Source organism: Ochotona curzoniae, unplaced genomic scaffold, assembly GCF_017591425.1.
Source record: "Ochotona curzoniae isolate NIBS_2020 unplaced genomic scaffold, NIBS_Ocur_1.0 contig_2688, whole genome shotgun sequence".
NCBI lineage: Eukaryota > Metazoa > Chordata > Mammalia > Lagomorpha > Ochotonidae > Ochotona > Ochotona curzoniae.
This window is the reverse complement of record NW_024465553.1, coordinates 29265878-29283385: the sequence shown is the minus strand read 5'-3', so window position 1 is coordinate 29283385 and position 17508 is coordinate 29265878. Positions and strand designations below refer to the sequence as shown.

Sequence of the window (17508 nt, the reverse complement as noted above, 5' to 3'; positions counted from 1 at the left end):
TAACTTGCCTCTTCAGACCCTTGATTAGCCTATGCTAAGGAGATAGGAGTGAGTGGGGTTGAGAGGTAGATTCGTAAAGGGGATAAAAGATAAAGCTAATATCTGCTGTCCACTGAATTAACCTGCACCCTTGTATAGAGTTTGAGCTTTGATTCTGAGGTCTCTACTAACTGTAGATGATGAAAGCATTGAATTGTTTTGTAAATAGTTGATTGTGATAAATCGGTATTTAGCAACATAACACATCTGGTGCTAGTATTGTTAAGAGAAAATCCCAGTGGTCACAAGCTTCCCTTGGTTTGAGTGTGCGGTTTCAGAAGGGAACTAAGATGCTGGAGGTGACACTGCAGGCTGTGAGGAGTTCCCAGGCCACACTGTCACATTGCTGGTGCTTAGGATCCCCTGAATCAGTGCAGTGAGCCCTCTGGGCACTGTGTCCTCAGGGAGAGTGCTCCCCAAGGCCTGGGATCCTCAGTCAGCTGCTGAGAGTGGATCTCCCTGTGAAGTGTAAGCAGGCTGCTTCCCAGAGCTCATTCTCTGTCATGTCCTTGTGCTTTGATTTGCAGTTTGCCCACTTCTGTAAGAATGCTGTCTCCTGATTTGGATGTTACATCTTTGTTCTCTTGCATAGAGCCCGAGCTTATTCAGTGGTCTTAGAAAGAATAGAAAATTCATTTTTTTGGAGATATTTATTTTTATTGCAAAGTCAGATGTATAGAGAGGAGGAGAGCCAAGGGAATATCTTCATCCGATGATTCACTGCCCAAGTGACCTCAGTGGCTGCAGCTGAGCCAGTCCAAAACCAGCAGACAGAAGCCTCTTCTGGGTCTCCCACACAGGTGCAGGGTGCCAAAGATTTGGGCCCTCCTTCACTGATTTCCCAGGCCACAGCAGCGATCTGGGTTGGAAGCGAGGCTACCACGATTAGAACCGGCACCTATATGGGATACAAATACATTCAAGGCAAGAACGTTAGACACTAGGCCACAGCGCTGGGCCCAGAATAGAAAATTGTCGACAACTTGATTTTCTGCTAAGATTGAGTAAGACTGTCAATAATATAAACTGAATTCCTAGGTGAGAAAAAAGGTTTTGTCAGTTCAGGTCTTGGTCCCTTTACTTCTGTCCTCAGAGATGATTTAGTCCTGCTTCTAAGTTTTTTTTTAAGATTTATTTTATTTTTATTAGAAAGTCAGTTATACAGAGAAATGTAGAGATGGAAAGGAAGATTTTGCATCCATTGATTCACTCAGCCGGTGGTAGAAATGGTCAGAGCTGAGCCAATTTGAAGGCAGGAACCTTGAGCCTTCTCCAGGTCTCTGACACACCTGTTGTGTCCCAGGGCATTGGGCTATGCTTGACTGCTTTCCCACGCTACAAGTGTGGAGCTGGATGGGAAGTTGGGATATTGGGATTAGAACCAGTGCCAATATGGGATCATGTCGTGTGCAAGATAGGGACTTCAGGCATTAGGTTACCATGCCAGGCTCATGTTTGATGTTTTGGTTTCTTACAATTTGTGTCTTTCGTAATGTGGTAGCATAGCAAATCAAGTGCTACCTGCATTGGTACCAGTTCAAGATCTGGCTGCCTCACTTGCAATTCTGCTCTTCATTAATACATATGGGAAAGCAGCCTAAGGAGTCCAGAGTGCTGGGGTCCCTTCTGTCTCGTGGCACCCCCAGAAGAAGCTCCAAGTCCCTTGCTTTTGACTGGCCCAACAAGTGCTGCCATATAGAGAGTGAACCAACACATAAAAAATCTCTTTCTTTGCCTTTCCAATAAATAAATATGCCTTATAAATATGCATTCGCTTATTTTCAAGTGAGAGTTACAAAATAAAAGAGACAGAGATCTTCTATCCATTGTCTCTCTCGCCAGTTGGCCAAAATAACCAGTCCTGGACCAAGCCAATTCCTGCAGCCTGCAGCTTTTCCCAGGTGATTAGCAGAGAGCTGCGTTGAAGTGGAACAGCTGACTCCATATGGGATGCTGGTGTTGCAGCTGGCAGCTTTACATATTATACCACAATGCTGGCCTTTGCTTTTGTTTTTGTACTGATGGCAGTGTTTTTCTTGCTTTTACTTCTCATACGCTGATTCATGGCAAGTGTTTTCCGTATGGGAAATATTCTTTTGTTACAAATTGTGGATGAATTCTGATGCTGTATGAGGTATTGGTAGGGTAGAAGGATTGGAGTCTAACATTCCCTCCTGTGCTCTTCTTTCTTTTGTGGTTCTCCAGGACTTGGTTTGACTCTCTTTTCTTCATGTGCTGTTAACTAATATGGCTGTGTGATCACCTTGCCAAGTAGGCGCCAGCACTGGCTGGGCACTGACACTGCAGCATTAACTTGTCCTGATTGCTGCCAGTCGGTGTGGACCTTCCCTTGCTGTTCTGTGAGATTTTCCTTCCCATAATGTGCTGCTCTGTTTAGGATCAGTGGGAAGAAGCATGTGGTCCTCTAAACTGTGTGTGTGAAAAGCTGCACCAAACATTTTCAGTTACTATTTTCAAATTATTCCTTGTTCTCATTATTTTTTTTTTTTGCGATGTTGGGTTATTTGTTTTGTGCATCTGTGGCAATAAATGAGATCTCAGTGGTGGTATGGATTTGACTGATCTCTGCAACTGCATGCTGAGAGACCTGGGAAACGGTCACCAGATCCCGGCATGAGGGGTGCAGAGGCCGAGAGAGCTGGCCGCCCAGGCTGGCAGAGACCTCGGAGCCTGGAAAGGAGGGCTAAGAGTGCAGCAGAGGGGACACACACTCACCTCCTTGCCCAGACCCAGGACCCCAGGACTACGTCATCTCCATCTCTGAAGCTGAGACTAAGGGCTGAGGGTGTGTTGGCACTCAGTGGCCAACTCTCAAGCCAACTGTCAGAAATCCTACATCACCTGGCAATCGTGGGCACAGAGGACAGGGCTGTCTTCCATCAGAGGTGATAAGGACAAAGGCCTCTCTCTCCTAACTCCTTCTGAGGGAAGGAGGGGGAAAGCTGGGAGGCCTGAGGTCTCTCCTCAGACCTCATATCCCACAGGCAAGGAGAAGTGGGTTGCATAAATACAATGGTTGAAGAGCACAAGGCCAGAATTAATCAAACACAGCTGGGGTGAGATTGCCTGGAATCTGACTGGGACCCTGGAAGTGAAAGCTGGGACCACTGAAAGCTTAATTTAAGTATTTGGGACTCAAGTTGAGAATGCAAGGGGCCAAGATTACTGGATCCCAGGACAGGCAGTTTGGCAGTGAGAACAAAGGGCAGAGCCTGGGACCAAAGTGCCTGGATCCCTGGAGAGAGAGGAGGGTGGGTACTGAGAGAAGTGAGGGCTGAGGGAACCCCGGAAAAGCTGGGTTCTGGAAATAGCAGCAAGTCAGAATTCCAGGATCTCTGCCCACTTCCACTTCCTTTTCTCTCTATCTGGCAGAGAAGAGGGAAGGAGAGGGCCGGAGAAGGGATGAAACCATGGGTTTAGTCCCCAAGTAGCCACGTGGATACCTTCAGGGCCAGACACACACAGGAATGGTGGGGAGAGAGGAATTTAGTGCTGCATTGGCCCTGGAGGGGGTTGGGAGGGATCGGGAGGCTGGGGAGGGGTGCTGGGAGTCGGTCCCAGGGTTCCATGACGTCGTCCTCTGCGGTGGCCCCGTACACAGTGTGTATGACCACAGCCCTCCTCTTCCTCCTCTTCACTCTCCGTGGAGCTCTCGCCAAACGCCCGAGGTTTCTCATAAACACAGCAGCATTTTGGTGAGCGGCGCCCCATATGTTCATTGTCCACAGTATCACTTGTCCATTCCACCTTTTTCTCTGGCTTCCGTTTCCGAAGTTTGATGGTTAGACTCCGATTCTCGGGCTCGGTTGTCACGGTAACCGTTGTCTCAGTGACGGTCTCACTCAGCCCGGCCCCTGCCTCCGCCATGGCTATGGCTGAGGGGAGGAGGAGGGAAGGGAACAGGGACACCTTTCCCCTTTTCTGGGTCTCTGGGATCTAAGCAGAGGAGTGTTAGCCGGGAGCCTCCGCCTTTTTCCCCCTCCTCCTGGGCCTCCGCGTCCCCACCCCTGGGGAGTTGTTCTCATTATTTTAAATAAGATTTGATTCATATATTTCATGTAAAAATTCATGAGACACAGTGATTTACCATCTGATGGTTAACTCCTTCAATTCCTGCAAGATTGTGACAAGGCCTGGGTAAAACAGGAGCCAGGAAGTAAATCTGTGTCCATGACAGCAGTTGCAAAGACTTGCATATTTGAGAAATTCCCTGCTTGCTGCCAGGGTGTGTGTTAGCAGCAAGATGGAATTCGGTGTTTAGCTTTATTTTATTTTTTGTTATATTTTTGACAGTCTTTACATAGCTAATTAGAATAAAAAGGTTGAAGGGCTATAGGAAAACGGGTAAGACTATTATTTCCATATTGTTTCTTTCAAGTTTAAAAGGTGGGTATTAAAGGAGAAGGCCCACCCAATTTCCCACCCTCCGCAGGTCCTGGATGTGGGACATGCTCCGAGATTCTTGCTGAAGTGGTTTTGATGGTTCACTAGTTATAAACACGATTGGCAAGATTGGCAGTGTTTCACAACTAGTGCTTAGCTTTCACGGAAACACAGGAAGTCCAGTATAGGGTGAGGGTCTCCTCGCAGTTTCTCCACCCTTCACCCACAGACCCACATCTCCTTGTTTTAACTGAGCACTTATAGGATAGCTTTTTTTGTCTTTTCTTAAGATATCAAGGATATGTGTCTCCTATATTTTTGTTTGTATCATTTTCTTAGAGTATGCCTTGTGCTTTTGCATATAATCTAAACCCAATTTTAATTTGTACTGTACTATTTCTTGAGAAGTTAAGATGTGTTATAGTCCCAAGTATTTTAACATTTTCTGTGTGTAATTACTGTCATACTTATTAAAAACGAACAATTTTTTTCAGTGTTGGCAGTGTCATTTTGAATAAAGATTTATAGATTCAATGGTAGGGAAATTGTAAGAGTGAATATTTGTACGATTGTTTGGTGTTAAACCCTTTTATCAATGACCCACCCTCCAAAATCAATTTGTACTTTCTGATTAATCTCTCCATTTGTTTAGGAGGATGTGAGAGGAATCAGAATTTGAATTCACTGGTTTATTTCTGAGACGCCCACAGCTGCAAAGTATCAATGAGGGCTAAGCTGGGAGCTGAGAACTGAATGCAGGATTTTTCCTGTGGGTAGCAGAACCCCAGTGCCTTAAGCCATCACCGCTGCTTCCCAAGGTCTGCATTAACACAGAGCTGGAGTCAAGGTCAGAAGTAGGAATGGAACCCTCGGACTGCAGTGTAAGGTAGAAGTTCCTTACCTGCTAGGCTGAACACTCATCATGTATGGGGCTTTTTGTTTGTTTGTCTTTGTCATATTTTTAGTCATTAGTGTCCACTGGGGTACATTGATCCAATTTTGAATATGTTGTCTGTGAGTTGACAGTAGAATTAAAATGAATCAAACATTGTGAGGAGAATATTTTGGTTGAGGTGGAACGAATGCATCTTATTTCAATGCACTTAATTCAAGCTGGATGCTCCACTCTGTCTTATTTTTAAGATTTATTTGTTTCCATTTGAAGGTGAGAGACACAGACAGGAGGAGGAGAGACAGAGAGATCATCTGTCTGCTCAGTCCCTCCCCAGGTGGCCACCATGGTTGATGCAGCTGATCCAAAACCAGGAGCCAGGAATTTCTTCCGAGTCTCCCAAGCGAGTGCAGGGTCCCAAGGCCTTGCGTCTTCCTGGACTGCCCTCCCAGGCCAGAAGCAGGGAGCTGGATGAAAGAAGGGGCCAACAGGACATGGATTAGTGACCATATGGAATCAGGGGTGTGTTCATGGGAGGACTTTAGCCACTAGGCTACAGCACAGGTCTCTACTCTACCCTTAATCCAGCTTCCTACTAATGCCTCTGAGAAGCAGCTGGTGGTGGCATAAGTACTTGAGTGTCTCCCATCCACATGTGACCTGCAAGGCATGGGGTTGGGCCTAGAGTCAGTCTGACACAGCCACAGCTGTTCAAGGCAATCAGAAGAACAAACAAAAACATTTTGCAAAACATGCTTTTTCCATCATTCTTCCTTTCAAGTGCATAGGCACAACTGAACAAAAGCAACAAAAGCAGTGTAACTCTCTTTCTATCTAGGTTCAAGGTTAGCTTTCCCGCAGTGGCATGTACAAAATACCAAGAAATTTTACTGCGAATCATGTACAAGAGGAGCAAGAGGTTCGATGAGAAAAGCAGCCCTGTGGTTTGATTACAATGTTGTTTGTCTATTTATATGTGTATTTATTTATTTACTGCTTACTCATCTGCCTATTTTAAAGATTGATTTAGAAAGGCAGATATCCAGAGAGAAGCAGATACAGAAAGATCTTCTGCTTTCTAGGTTACTCCTCAAGTGGACTCGACACGTGGAGCGCAGCTGGAGCTCAGCCCAATATGAAGCCAGTATCTGGCAGTGTCTTCCTGGTCTCCCACGTGGGTGCAGAGTGCCCAGGTTTCGGGCTGTGCTCCACTGCTTTCCCAGGCCACAAGCAGGGAGCTGGATGGGAAGTGGAGCAGCCAAGATTAGAACTGGCGCCTATATGGGATCCCTCTGAATGCGAGGACTTAAGCCGGTAGACTACCATGTCAGTCCCGGGTTTTGAGTATTTAAATGATACTTGGAATGGATGTTGTAAGTTAACATGTTACATTGCTGCATGCAGTGCCAGCATTTCATATAAGGATCAGTTATACTCTGATGCTCCCTTTCTTTCTTTTTTTTTTTTGACTGTATATATATATATTTATTTATTAATTACATTGCATTATGTGACACAGTTTTATAGGCACTGGGATGTTCCCTTTCTGACCTAGCTTCCTGCTACAGTGTGTGGAAGATAACATAAACATCTCAATTCCCAATTTCTAGGACACCTGCAGCCCTGTGGAGCATCTGAATGGAATTCCAGGCTCCTGGCTTTGGCTGGACCTTGTTTAATCGTTGTGCCCATAGGGGAGTGAACAAGTGGAGGGAAGATCTCAGTCTTTCTGTGTTTGACTCTTGTACTGTGATTCTCACATTTAAGCCAATGATAAGTTGTTTTGAAAGAATTCAAAAGGGCCTGGCATGGTAGCATAGTGGCTAAGGTGCTTCTCTTGAATGAGCCAGGATCCTACATGTTGGCCGGTTCATGTCCTGGGTATTTCACTTTTTATCGTGCTCCCTGCCTGTGACCTGGGAAAGCAATAGAGGACAGCCGAAAGTCTTGAGACCCTGCATCTCCATGGGAGACCCTGAAGAGTCTCCTGACTCCTGGCTTCAGATCATTTCAGGTCTGCCCACTGTGGCCAATTAGGAGTGAAGCAGTTAATAAAAGCTCTTTCTCTCTGTCTCTGCTTCTTTGTATAAATCTGAATTTCTAATGTAAATGAATAGATAAAAAGTTTAAATGCAATTATGAATTAAAAAGGTGGTAACTGTACTGTATTCTGTGTAGATTGGAACTGTTTAATGGTTTCAGATGGCTCACTGTTAGTTTGAAGGGATGACTCTGATTTTAAACAAATTCTAGTGAGTTTTGATCGGCATGTACTTGAATGCTGTCGTCAGGTACAGTGCAGTATTTGAGTACATATATGTCATAAGCTGAGTAAACCAGGTGCCCAGGCTTTGTTAGACAGCACACGGGGTCCTCCGTTCCAGTGTCCTGCATAAGCTTATCATATTGTGAAGTGCAGTCACCACACGCTGGGATGGAACCCTGGATCTTGTTCCTTCTGTCTCAGTTTCTTTGCTAGCTGTTCCATCTCCCTCCTGTCCCCAGGTCTCACTCTTCCCAACCTGGAATAATCACCATCCCAAGTCTTATCATTCATTTCTTGTGGTTCTAATGATTAAACATTGAAGAACAAGATGAGAATAGATTTGTTTTCTCCTGAGGTCACTGCCTGGCCAACTCACAGCTTTCATGGTGTTTGCTCTGTCCCTGGGCATCCTTAAAGGAACTGAAATTAGTTTGAAGTGGATTCACAGTGACTATCGTTTCTGGTAATCACACTCTTTAAAGTTTTTTTTTAAAAAATTTTAATTGGAATATTAAAAACAGAGAGGATGGGAAACAGAGGAAGATCTCCCATGCACTCATTCACTCTGCAATGGATGAAGAGGCCAGACCTGAGCTGATCCAAAGCTAGGAACCGGGAGTTTCTTCTGGATTGCTTACATAGGTGCAGGATCCCAAGTCTTTGGGCCACCCCTGACTCTTTTCCCAGGCCACTAACGGGGAGCTGGAGGGGAAGTGGAGCATGCGGGAAAAGAACCAGTATAAATATTTCATCCAGCACATACAAGGTGCGGACTAAAGCCACTAGGCTACCATGCTAGGCCCAGTATTTACCTCCTTAAAAGTGCTTTTCTTGGGCCAACAATGATAGCCTAGTAGCTAATGTCTTTGCTTTATACGTGCTGGGATCCCATATGGGTGTTCAATCTAATCCCGACTGCCCCACTTCCCATTCAGCTCTCTGCTTGTGGTTTGGGAAAGCAGTTGAGGACAGGGCTTGGGACTCTGGACTTGTGGAAGACCCAGAAGAGAGTCCAGGCTCTTTGCTTTAGATTAGCTTAGCTCCGGCCATTGTGGTCATTAGGGGAGTGAATCAATGGACAGAAGATCTTCCTCTCTTATGTCTGACTTTGTAATGAAAAAGTAAAAAGTATTTAAGAAAAAAATGTACTGTTTTGTCCTCAGCATGGTGGATTAGCGACTAAGGTCCTTGCCTTGAAGGTGCCAGGATCCTATATGGACGCTGGTTTGAATCTTGCTGGGCATGCTTCCCATCCAGCTCCCTGCTTGTGGCTTGGGAAAACAGTCAAGAATGGCCCTTGCCTCAGGACCTGCACCCAAGAGGCTCCGGCCTCCTGGCTTTCGATCGGCTCATATCTGGCCATTGTGGTCACCTGGAGAGTGAATCATCAGACGGTAGACCTTCCTCTATCTTTCCTCCTCTCTGTATATGTGACAATGCAATGAAAAGAAATTTTAAAAAAGGAAAGAAAAGAAAAGAATGTGCTGTCTCAAAGTAATGTCACATTGGGGATCCAGCCTCCACGGTATAAAATTTAGGGAAACCCGTTTCTGTCTAGAGCAGTTAGAAGGAGCCAGTGATCTGACACAATGACAATTAACTTTGAAGTTTATTTGCTTTTTGAAACTAGCATTATGATTGCTCATGGTTTCATTTTAAATATTATCTCTGTCAGCAGTGCTTCATGCCTAACCGTACCCACACATACCCAGATCACCTGTATAAGCATATATACAGCATTGTGAATATGCTTGATGAACATATGCAGGTCAACATTGGGTAATCCACAAAACATTAAGTAGAAAGAATGATAAAAGTAACATGTGCACTAAACAACATTTGTAATTTTCAAAATATACATTCTAAAATTTGAGAAATGAAGCAATGTCCAGACATAATAGTCCTACTCAACAGTCAGCATGAAGGGTGTCTTCCTATGTCTGTACCTACTGCTTTAAATCACAGTTACAGGAAAGTAGTACTTGGGACTAAAGCAAACATGGAATGATGTGTTTCCAAAAGCATAAGCCTAATACCATGGTTGCACACAAAATGAATCAATGCATTTTTTTGTTCTGTGATAAGCAATTGTAATACTCAAATTATCAAGTACATGATAAGAGTATTTGTCAACACAGAAGCTGATATTGCCCATGTAGTGAGCTTGGGGTGACATTTGCAAGATTAAAAATAAAATTTATATTGTACTTATAAGATTAAAACATGTTATGTGAATATCATCAAAGCCTCTGAAGCACACAAATCATGAGGATCATTAATGGGATGCATATCACTGAGTTCATTTTTCTTTTGCCTAGTGTGTCCTACTTGTGTGGCAAGTAGAGACATGCAAATTCAGAGTATGCAAGCACTCATGAGAGTGGAAAGGATAAACAGAACTTGCATTCACCAGGTCACTCCCACCATGACCCCAGGGTCTCTATTCCAGGATCCGACATGTCTTCCATGTAGGTATCAGGGCCTAATTCCTGGCATCATTCCCTGCCATGTCAGGTGTATTTTATACACTGACCAGAAGCAAATGGCGGGTGCAGAATCCGGTGCTCTGCTACCTGGATGACAGCAGTACCAGTAGTGGCTCAAGCTGTCGTGTCTCAATGACAACCCTCATTCAAAAACTAGTTTTAAAGAAAAGGGAAAAAAATGTTCTTATGAAGATTCTCAAATGGTGCCAAATGGAGACATACTTGAAGAAAAATCAAGATTTGATCCTGGCAGGGAGACTCCATGTTATTTGAACCTAGACCTGGTTCCTCCCTCCCCCATGAGGACCAGGTCAAGTGGGAACTGCTCTCCAGGCAATTGCAACTGAGAACACAGTCCTCCCCCTCGTGCTGAGTGCCAGCAGAAGATGACATCAGCACTTTTTCTGTCCTCAGTTACCTGTTGTCATCACCATGCTCTGCTGAGTGGTGTGAGAGGAATGGGCCCAGGGCCCGCAAGGGTGATGAGGCTCTTATTGAGCATGAGGACACCTGGCTCCCATCTTCACCATATTTTTATTTGAAAGACAGCATTGTAGAAAAAGAAATAGAGACGGAGAGGGATCTTCTTTCTGGTGCTTCACTCCCTAAATGTGTTCATTAGTTGAAGGTGGGCTGGTCCTAGTTAGGAGCTTGGGGTTTCTCCTACCCTCTGATGTGAGTAGAGGGGCCCAGGGACATAGGCCATGCTTTGCTGCTTTCCTAGCCATGAGCGGGGTTCTGGAGTGTAAGTGTAGCAGCCACAACCAAAGCAGCACCATATGGGATGCCAGCATTGCAGGTTGATTCTTACCATAGGATTCATGTCCCATCTTTTTGTATTTTCTTATTAAGATTTATTTTTAGTCCAAAGTTAGATATACAGAGAGGAGGAAAGACAGAGAGAAAGATCTTCTGTCCGATGACTCACTCTCCCTGTGACTGCACCAACTGGTGTTGCACCAGGTCTCCCACATGGGTGTAGGGTCCCACGGCTGGGCCATTCTTGACTGCTTTCCCAGGCCACAAGCAGGGAGCTGGATGGGAAGTGGAGCTGCTGTGATTAGAACCAGTGCCCATATGGGATCGTTGTGCATTCAAGGCAAACACTTTATCCTCTAAGCTTTGGCGTCTTGCCCCAGAAAGAATACATTTCAAGCTATATTGCTGTCATGTATATGGATATCTATGGGCTAGGGCCACTGAAATGGCAGAGTCGCATGTCATTGTGTGTTATATCTATGTTTCATATATTGTGTGGACAAAATTGCTCTGATGGAAAGATGTTTGCCTTCTACAGATGTTAGCATGAACCTCAAGTGTGTTCCAATGGAAGTCGTTACGTGGAGTCCTATGCAGCTCATTGTAGAAATAGAGAAATGCTTTATACCTCCCAATCCTTTCTGTGTAGTGGACATCTTAGTGACAATATGATATTTTCTATGATATTTTGTAATTTGTGCAATAGTAAGAGTAGTTGTGGAAAAATGGTTGCTGCTTGGCATTCACTTTATTTATTTATTTATTTATTTATTTATCATTGGAAAGTCAGATTTATAGAGAGGAGAGACAGAACAAAAGCTCTTCTTTCACCTGGCTCACCCTCCAAGTAGCCCCAACATCCAGAAGACGGCCAATGCATGGCAGGAACAAGGAGCTTCTTCCAAGTCTCCCATGTGGATGCAGGGTCCCAAAGTATTTTGCTATCTTTGACTGCTTTCCCAGGACACACGCAGGGTGCTGGAATAAAAATGTAGCAGTCAGGATATGAATCAGCACCCATCTGGGGTCTTGGCACATGCAAGGTGAGGACTTTTGCCACTAGGCTATGGTGCCTGGGCCCAGTCACATTTTAAAATAAGTAATAGTTGTTTCCTTGAGTTTGTTTTAGTTTAGTCAGTGCCAGTTATTGAAATTGCTGATATTGCTTCAAGAAAGACTTCCTGGTCCTTGTAAAGCACTACTCTTGCCCAGGGAAGCTGATTGCTTTCGTTTCTCCAGCCATTGTGTCTGCTTCCTGCCTTGACGTTACTTAGCACCGTAGGAATCACCAAGGAGAATGGGAACAAGCAAAAAAACTCATCACTCCCTCTGCCCACCTTCTCTTGCAGGTGTAGCCCTGTGGCGTGCTTCATGCTTCCAAGGCTGCAGAACACACACGCACCTTCAGTAAGTTGTTTGTTTACTTCTCACCTTGTTTTACATTTCATTTTAGGAACTGTATGATGGTTTTAAACTAAAATGAAAAGGCAAGTATAAGAAAGAAGGCAGAATTGTCGTAACCAAGACATTGGAGGTGTCAAAACTTGTTGAAACTTTCCCATGAGATTTTCTGATGCCATAGCCAAGACATGGTTATTATTACATGATTCAAATGGAAACCAAGAATTTGTTAATGACTGTGGGATATCAAGTTTGAAATGGTGTTTACTGATCATCCTATTTATTTATTTAAAGACTGACTTGCAGCAAGAGAAGGAGAGACAGAGCCAGACATGTCTGCTCTCTGCGGAGTGATTTTCCCATGGTCACAATGGTCAGGCTGGACCATGTCACAGAAGAACCAGGAGGTCCATCTGAGTCTCCCAGATGAGTCTCCCACCCAAGTGCTTGAGTCATCTCCCACTGTTTCCAATTCACATTGACTTAGAGCTGGATTGGAAGTGACGTAGATGGTAGCTTAGGCTGCTATGCCACAATGCCATTCACTACTGAACGGTGATTTTGCTATTGCAAGGTTTCCTTTTTGTTTGTTTTGTCTTTAAGATTTTTTTAATTTGAAAGGCAGATCTGCACAGAAAGAAAGAAATGGAGAGACATCTCCCATGTGCTGGTTTACTTCTCAGATAACCAGAATGTGCAGAGGTGAGCAAGTCTGAAGCCATGAGCCAGGTGTATTGTCCAGGTCTCCTACTTGATTACAGGAACCCAAGTGGTTGAGCCGTCCTCCACTTGCTTTCCAGGCCTGTTTTCAGAGAGTGGGGTCAGAAGTGGAGCATCCAGGATGTGAATGCCAGTGAGATGCCAGTCTCTTTATTGGCTAAACCATAAGACTGGGTCCCTGTTCATTCTGTTTGGTTTTCATTTCAAATGCAAAGTTTTTCCACTTGGCTGCAATGGCAAGAGCTAAGCCAATCCAAAGCCAGGAGCCTCTATTGGATGTGGCACATGGATGCAGGTGCTCAAGAGCTTGAGCCATCCTCCATTGGTTTCCCGGAGCAAAAGCAGGAAACTGGATTGGAAGTGGAACACACAGGACATGAACTACACTGATATGATCAGCTTAGCCCATCAGGCCACAGTTCAGTCCATAGATACTGACTTCTTTCAAAGGAATTGGACAGACCATGAAAATATGACATGCTCCCTGCTTCTGCCAGATGATATCCTGTACTGGTTCCAAAGTTTGTGAGATGGTTAACACCATAGGCAGTCCTTGAGTACCATTTGTAATATTAGCTTCATCATTTTACACTTCAATCAGCATACCTGATTTCCATTTCTCTGTGAACACTTTTGAATGAAGGTCATTGCAATGGGTATGAAGTGGTATCTCATTGTGGTTGCCATTTTCACTCACCTAATGATGAATCATGCTGAGAATCTTCTTGTGCTAATTAGGGTTTTGTTGGTCTTTGTAGAAATGTCTGTTTAGTTCTTTGCCCATTTTGGAATCTGTTTGTATTGCTTTTGAGCCTGTTCAGTGGTTTCCAGCCAGATGGCCCCAAGAGGGTGCCATCTGAGGGGGTGAGGCATCAGTGTTCTCCAGCTACAAGAACCAGTGTGGACAGTTTGAGGGCATGTCCATTTATTGTGAAGTGAGCACAACTGCTATGGACTCGGAAAGAAGATGGCAACAGAGCAGTGCCTGACAGGCCTGCCACCCAACAGTGACACTGTAATTGACTATAAGACATGTGTATCCCTTTAAACCCTCCAATCTTGTCACAGGTCATATTCTGCACACCAGTGCATGCCATGCCTGAGGTTACGGGTAGGTGGGCTGTTAGTCATGCCCAGCAGGTGGTATTTAAGTTCACAGTCATACTTCTAGTATAATACAAAATTTTTTGCTTTGCAACTGATGCACAAACTAAAATTGAGATTGTCCTGTAACTCTACCACTCAGTGACACTTAATGATTTTTTCAATGTCACAACAATGTTTAATGTTGGGAAAGCAATTCCTAAAACCAGCCCACACTGAATGTGCTGTGATGTGCGAATAGGAGTGAAATCTTGGTAACTACAAATTGGCTGCTAATGCTATTCTTTTTTTTTTCATTTTTAAATTATATTTTTGACAATCTTTACATAGTAAATTAGAGTAAAAAAGTTTAACTGCTACAGGAAAATGAGTTAAACCATTATTTGCGTATTGTTTCCTTCTTATCTGAGGTAAAGGGGAATTTTAAGGAGGAAGCCTCACCCAATCTCTGACCCACCCCAGGTCCCTTACGTGGGGCATGCTCTGAGGGTCTTGCTCAAGTGGTTTTAATAGTTGAACAGTTTCAATGGTTGTCAGTCTCACAACTTCAAGAATGAAGAGGTTGTGGAAGAATCCACTGATTGATATAGTCCATCATAGAGGCTTGGTTTGCCCAGTTTTTCACTGCCAACATATGGTTGAGGCGGCTGATTTACTTGTTTTGTACTGTGTCTTTTCATGGCTAGTGTTCTGAGTCTGGCATCACCCTGATCAGCTGGTTGTTGCAATTACTGGGTTGGTGGTGTTTCCAGCCCTGTCTTCCACTGGCACCAATGGGTGTTGCAGTCCAGCCTGGTTCTGCCCAGCACACACTTGGCCGTCACATAAATCAGTGGGATTAGCCTAGTTGGAAGGACCCATAATAATCCCCACCAGGCCCACCCCCTACCGTGGTTTGCCAGTCTGTGTAGCAGACTAGCCCAGTATTTCCCCCATCCAATTCAGCTCTCACACATGTCAGTGTGTGAAGTCTAGTTCCATCTAACTAGCTCCACTATCCAGTCCTCTCGGATGTTGTTGGGTGTCTCTCTGTCAAGCCACCCCAGCCCCTGCCCTGGTTTTTGTGCCCTCCAGTGGGAGTGGTAACCCAACCCAGAGGAACCCACTGTTTCCCTCCCAGGCCGCTCCCACACCTGGATTATGCACTCTCCAGGTGGTTCTGTGGTTTAACTTGACAGAATTAGCCCCCAGTGCCAGCTTCTGACATCTGATGCTGCGGCTAAGCTCAAATAACCCTCACACACTCTAATTATTTTTTTTTTTTTTGCACCATGAGGAACCATCAGCCCAGCCTGGCTTTTCCCTAATCTTGTCCACAGGAGGCCCACAGGTGTTGTAGTCCTGCTTAGTCTGGTCTGCACCCATCCCAGCTCACGCTCTCCAGTGGGAGTAGTTGACAAGCAGTGGAACCCCACCATATTCCCTCTGTTGGCTCCACCCTCTCCCTTCCTGGTTCTCATGCATGGTCTGCTCCTGACCCATTGCAAATATATGCCAGTGGGAAACTTTCCATGGCCTGTTCTGGGCTGTTTCCTAGCGTGCGTCTTGCGCTTACCTGCCGGGTCTGTGTCCTGCCAGAGGAATTGCCCAGGCCCCTCCATCAGAACCTCTCCCAATGCCAGATTTTGTGCATACCAGGGGGTCCAAGAGCCAGACCTACTCAGTTCACTTCCTGTCCTAGCAGGAACAGTGGCTTTTCCTGACTGGCCTTCAACCCAATCTGGTTCTTACTGTTGGATGTTTCAGCCCAGCCATGGCTCGTCATACCCACACATGTCTCAGACATGGCTCAGTAGGGGTTTGAGACCTAGCCACATCTTCACCAGCGAGAGCTATAATTCACAAGGGGAGTATTCCAATTTCCTCCACTTGACCCACTCCCAGACACAATTCTCATACATTCCATTGGGTTTTAGGTCAGTACCAGGCTTAGCCTTGCCTTCCGTTTAGTCTTGTATGAGCAGGTGAATGTTGTATCCTTGTCCACCCCACACAGTATTCAGGATGCACATTTGGGTGCTGCTGCTTTGACCAGTCCAGACTGCTGTCGATTCATTAACCTGTGATTGTTGGCAGGTTCCTTGGGCACACCTAGTTTAGTCCATCACCCCTTCAACTTTTGAGCTAACCAGTGGAGCTAGAATTTCCAGTGTTTGGCCCTTATATACCCCACAGAATCTACCCCCTGATAGGGTTCTCTCTTGTGCTACTTAATTCCATGGCCCTGCCTAATGTGACCCATTTCCTGACCCACCATCATGTCAGGTAATAGAATATGATCCTGTTAGACAAGCCTGGAGTCTTAGCTTTTGCATGGACTGGTATTCGGTGGTCAGCATTGTTCAGTGATTACAAGTTCTTCAAAGGAAAAGTTTCTCTGTCGTTGGGAATCTTTAGGATTGATTCACATCCCAGAAGCATACTGGGTTCAGCATGGAGCGACATAAGCAGTGATTCAAAGAACCAAAACCTTAGAGCAGGCAGCCGGGTGGTCAGCAGGAGGAGCCTGACACCAAATGGCACTGGCCAGCTGGGCACAGCTCATCACGTGCACATGGTGCTTGCAGTCAGGGATCCTAGCATGGAGATGCCACCACCTGGGACCCACCATCAGCCAGCTGGCTGCTGGAAGTTTTAATCCCCAAGGCCAATGTCGTGCCCCTCCCCAATCATATCCCCTTCCCAGTGATGTCGGCGGGGGGGTCCCTGGCATGCTCGGGCACCCGAGATTTCCCTCCTCAGTATACTCACCCTGAATTGAGCAGTCCTGGGAGCCCAGGCAGGTCCAGGGACAGCCCACCACATGCACATAATGGCTGGAGTCAGGGATCCGCTCATGGAGACTTATAATGTAATCCTTAAGGTACAAGTTTATAAACTTATTTTCTAATTGGTTTTGATTGGAAAGTCAGATTTATAAAGAGATGGAGAGAGAGATCTTCTACCTACTGTTTCACTCCCCAATGGGACACAACGGCCGGAGCTTCTGGAGCTGAGCTGAACTTAAGCCAGGAGGCCAGGACCTCTTCCAGGTTTCCCACACAGGTTCTGGGTTCCAAGGCATTGGGCCCCTTCTACTGCTTTCCCAGACCACAAGCAGGGAACTGGGAGGGAAGTGAACAGCTAGGATATGAACCATATGTGATTCTGGAGCATGCAAGGCAAGGACTTTAGCTACTAGGCTCCCATGAGGGGCCCTCAGTATATTTATTTATTTTTGCTGAATTTTATTTTGCATTTTTGAGTTTTATGGTACAATTTCTTAGACAATGGAATTCCTAGCTGCCAACCTTCCACCCCTTTGCATTTTCCCCAGTTGCTACAATAGTATAGTGCTTCATAAGGAGTCAGGATTCCATAACTCTTTATGTTATTTAAGTATGGCCGAACTTTGCTGGTATAGACAATGTCAGTCCAGCAGCCCATTGTCTACACAT

At 45.2% G+C, this 17508-nt stretch overlaps 1 protein-coding gene across 1 annotated transcript; it reads right to left on the bottom strand.

The window, feature by feature from the left end:
• Positions 1 to 3528: 3528 nt before the first annotated feature.
• Positions 3529 to 3995, bottom strand: LOC121153181 (E3 ubiquitin-protein ligase PPP1R11-like). Its single transcript, XM_040975671.1, has one exon. The coding sequence runs from the start codon at positions 3925 to 3927 to the stop codon at positions 3547 to 3549; it is 381 nt and encodes a 126-aa protein (XP_040831605.1). The 5' UTR covers positions 3928 to 3995; the 3' UTR covers positions 3529 to 3546.
• Between the last annotated feature and the right edge of the window lie 13513 nt (positions 3996 to 17508).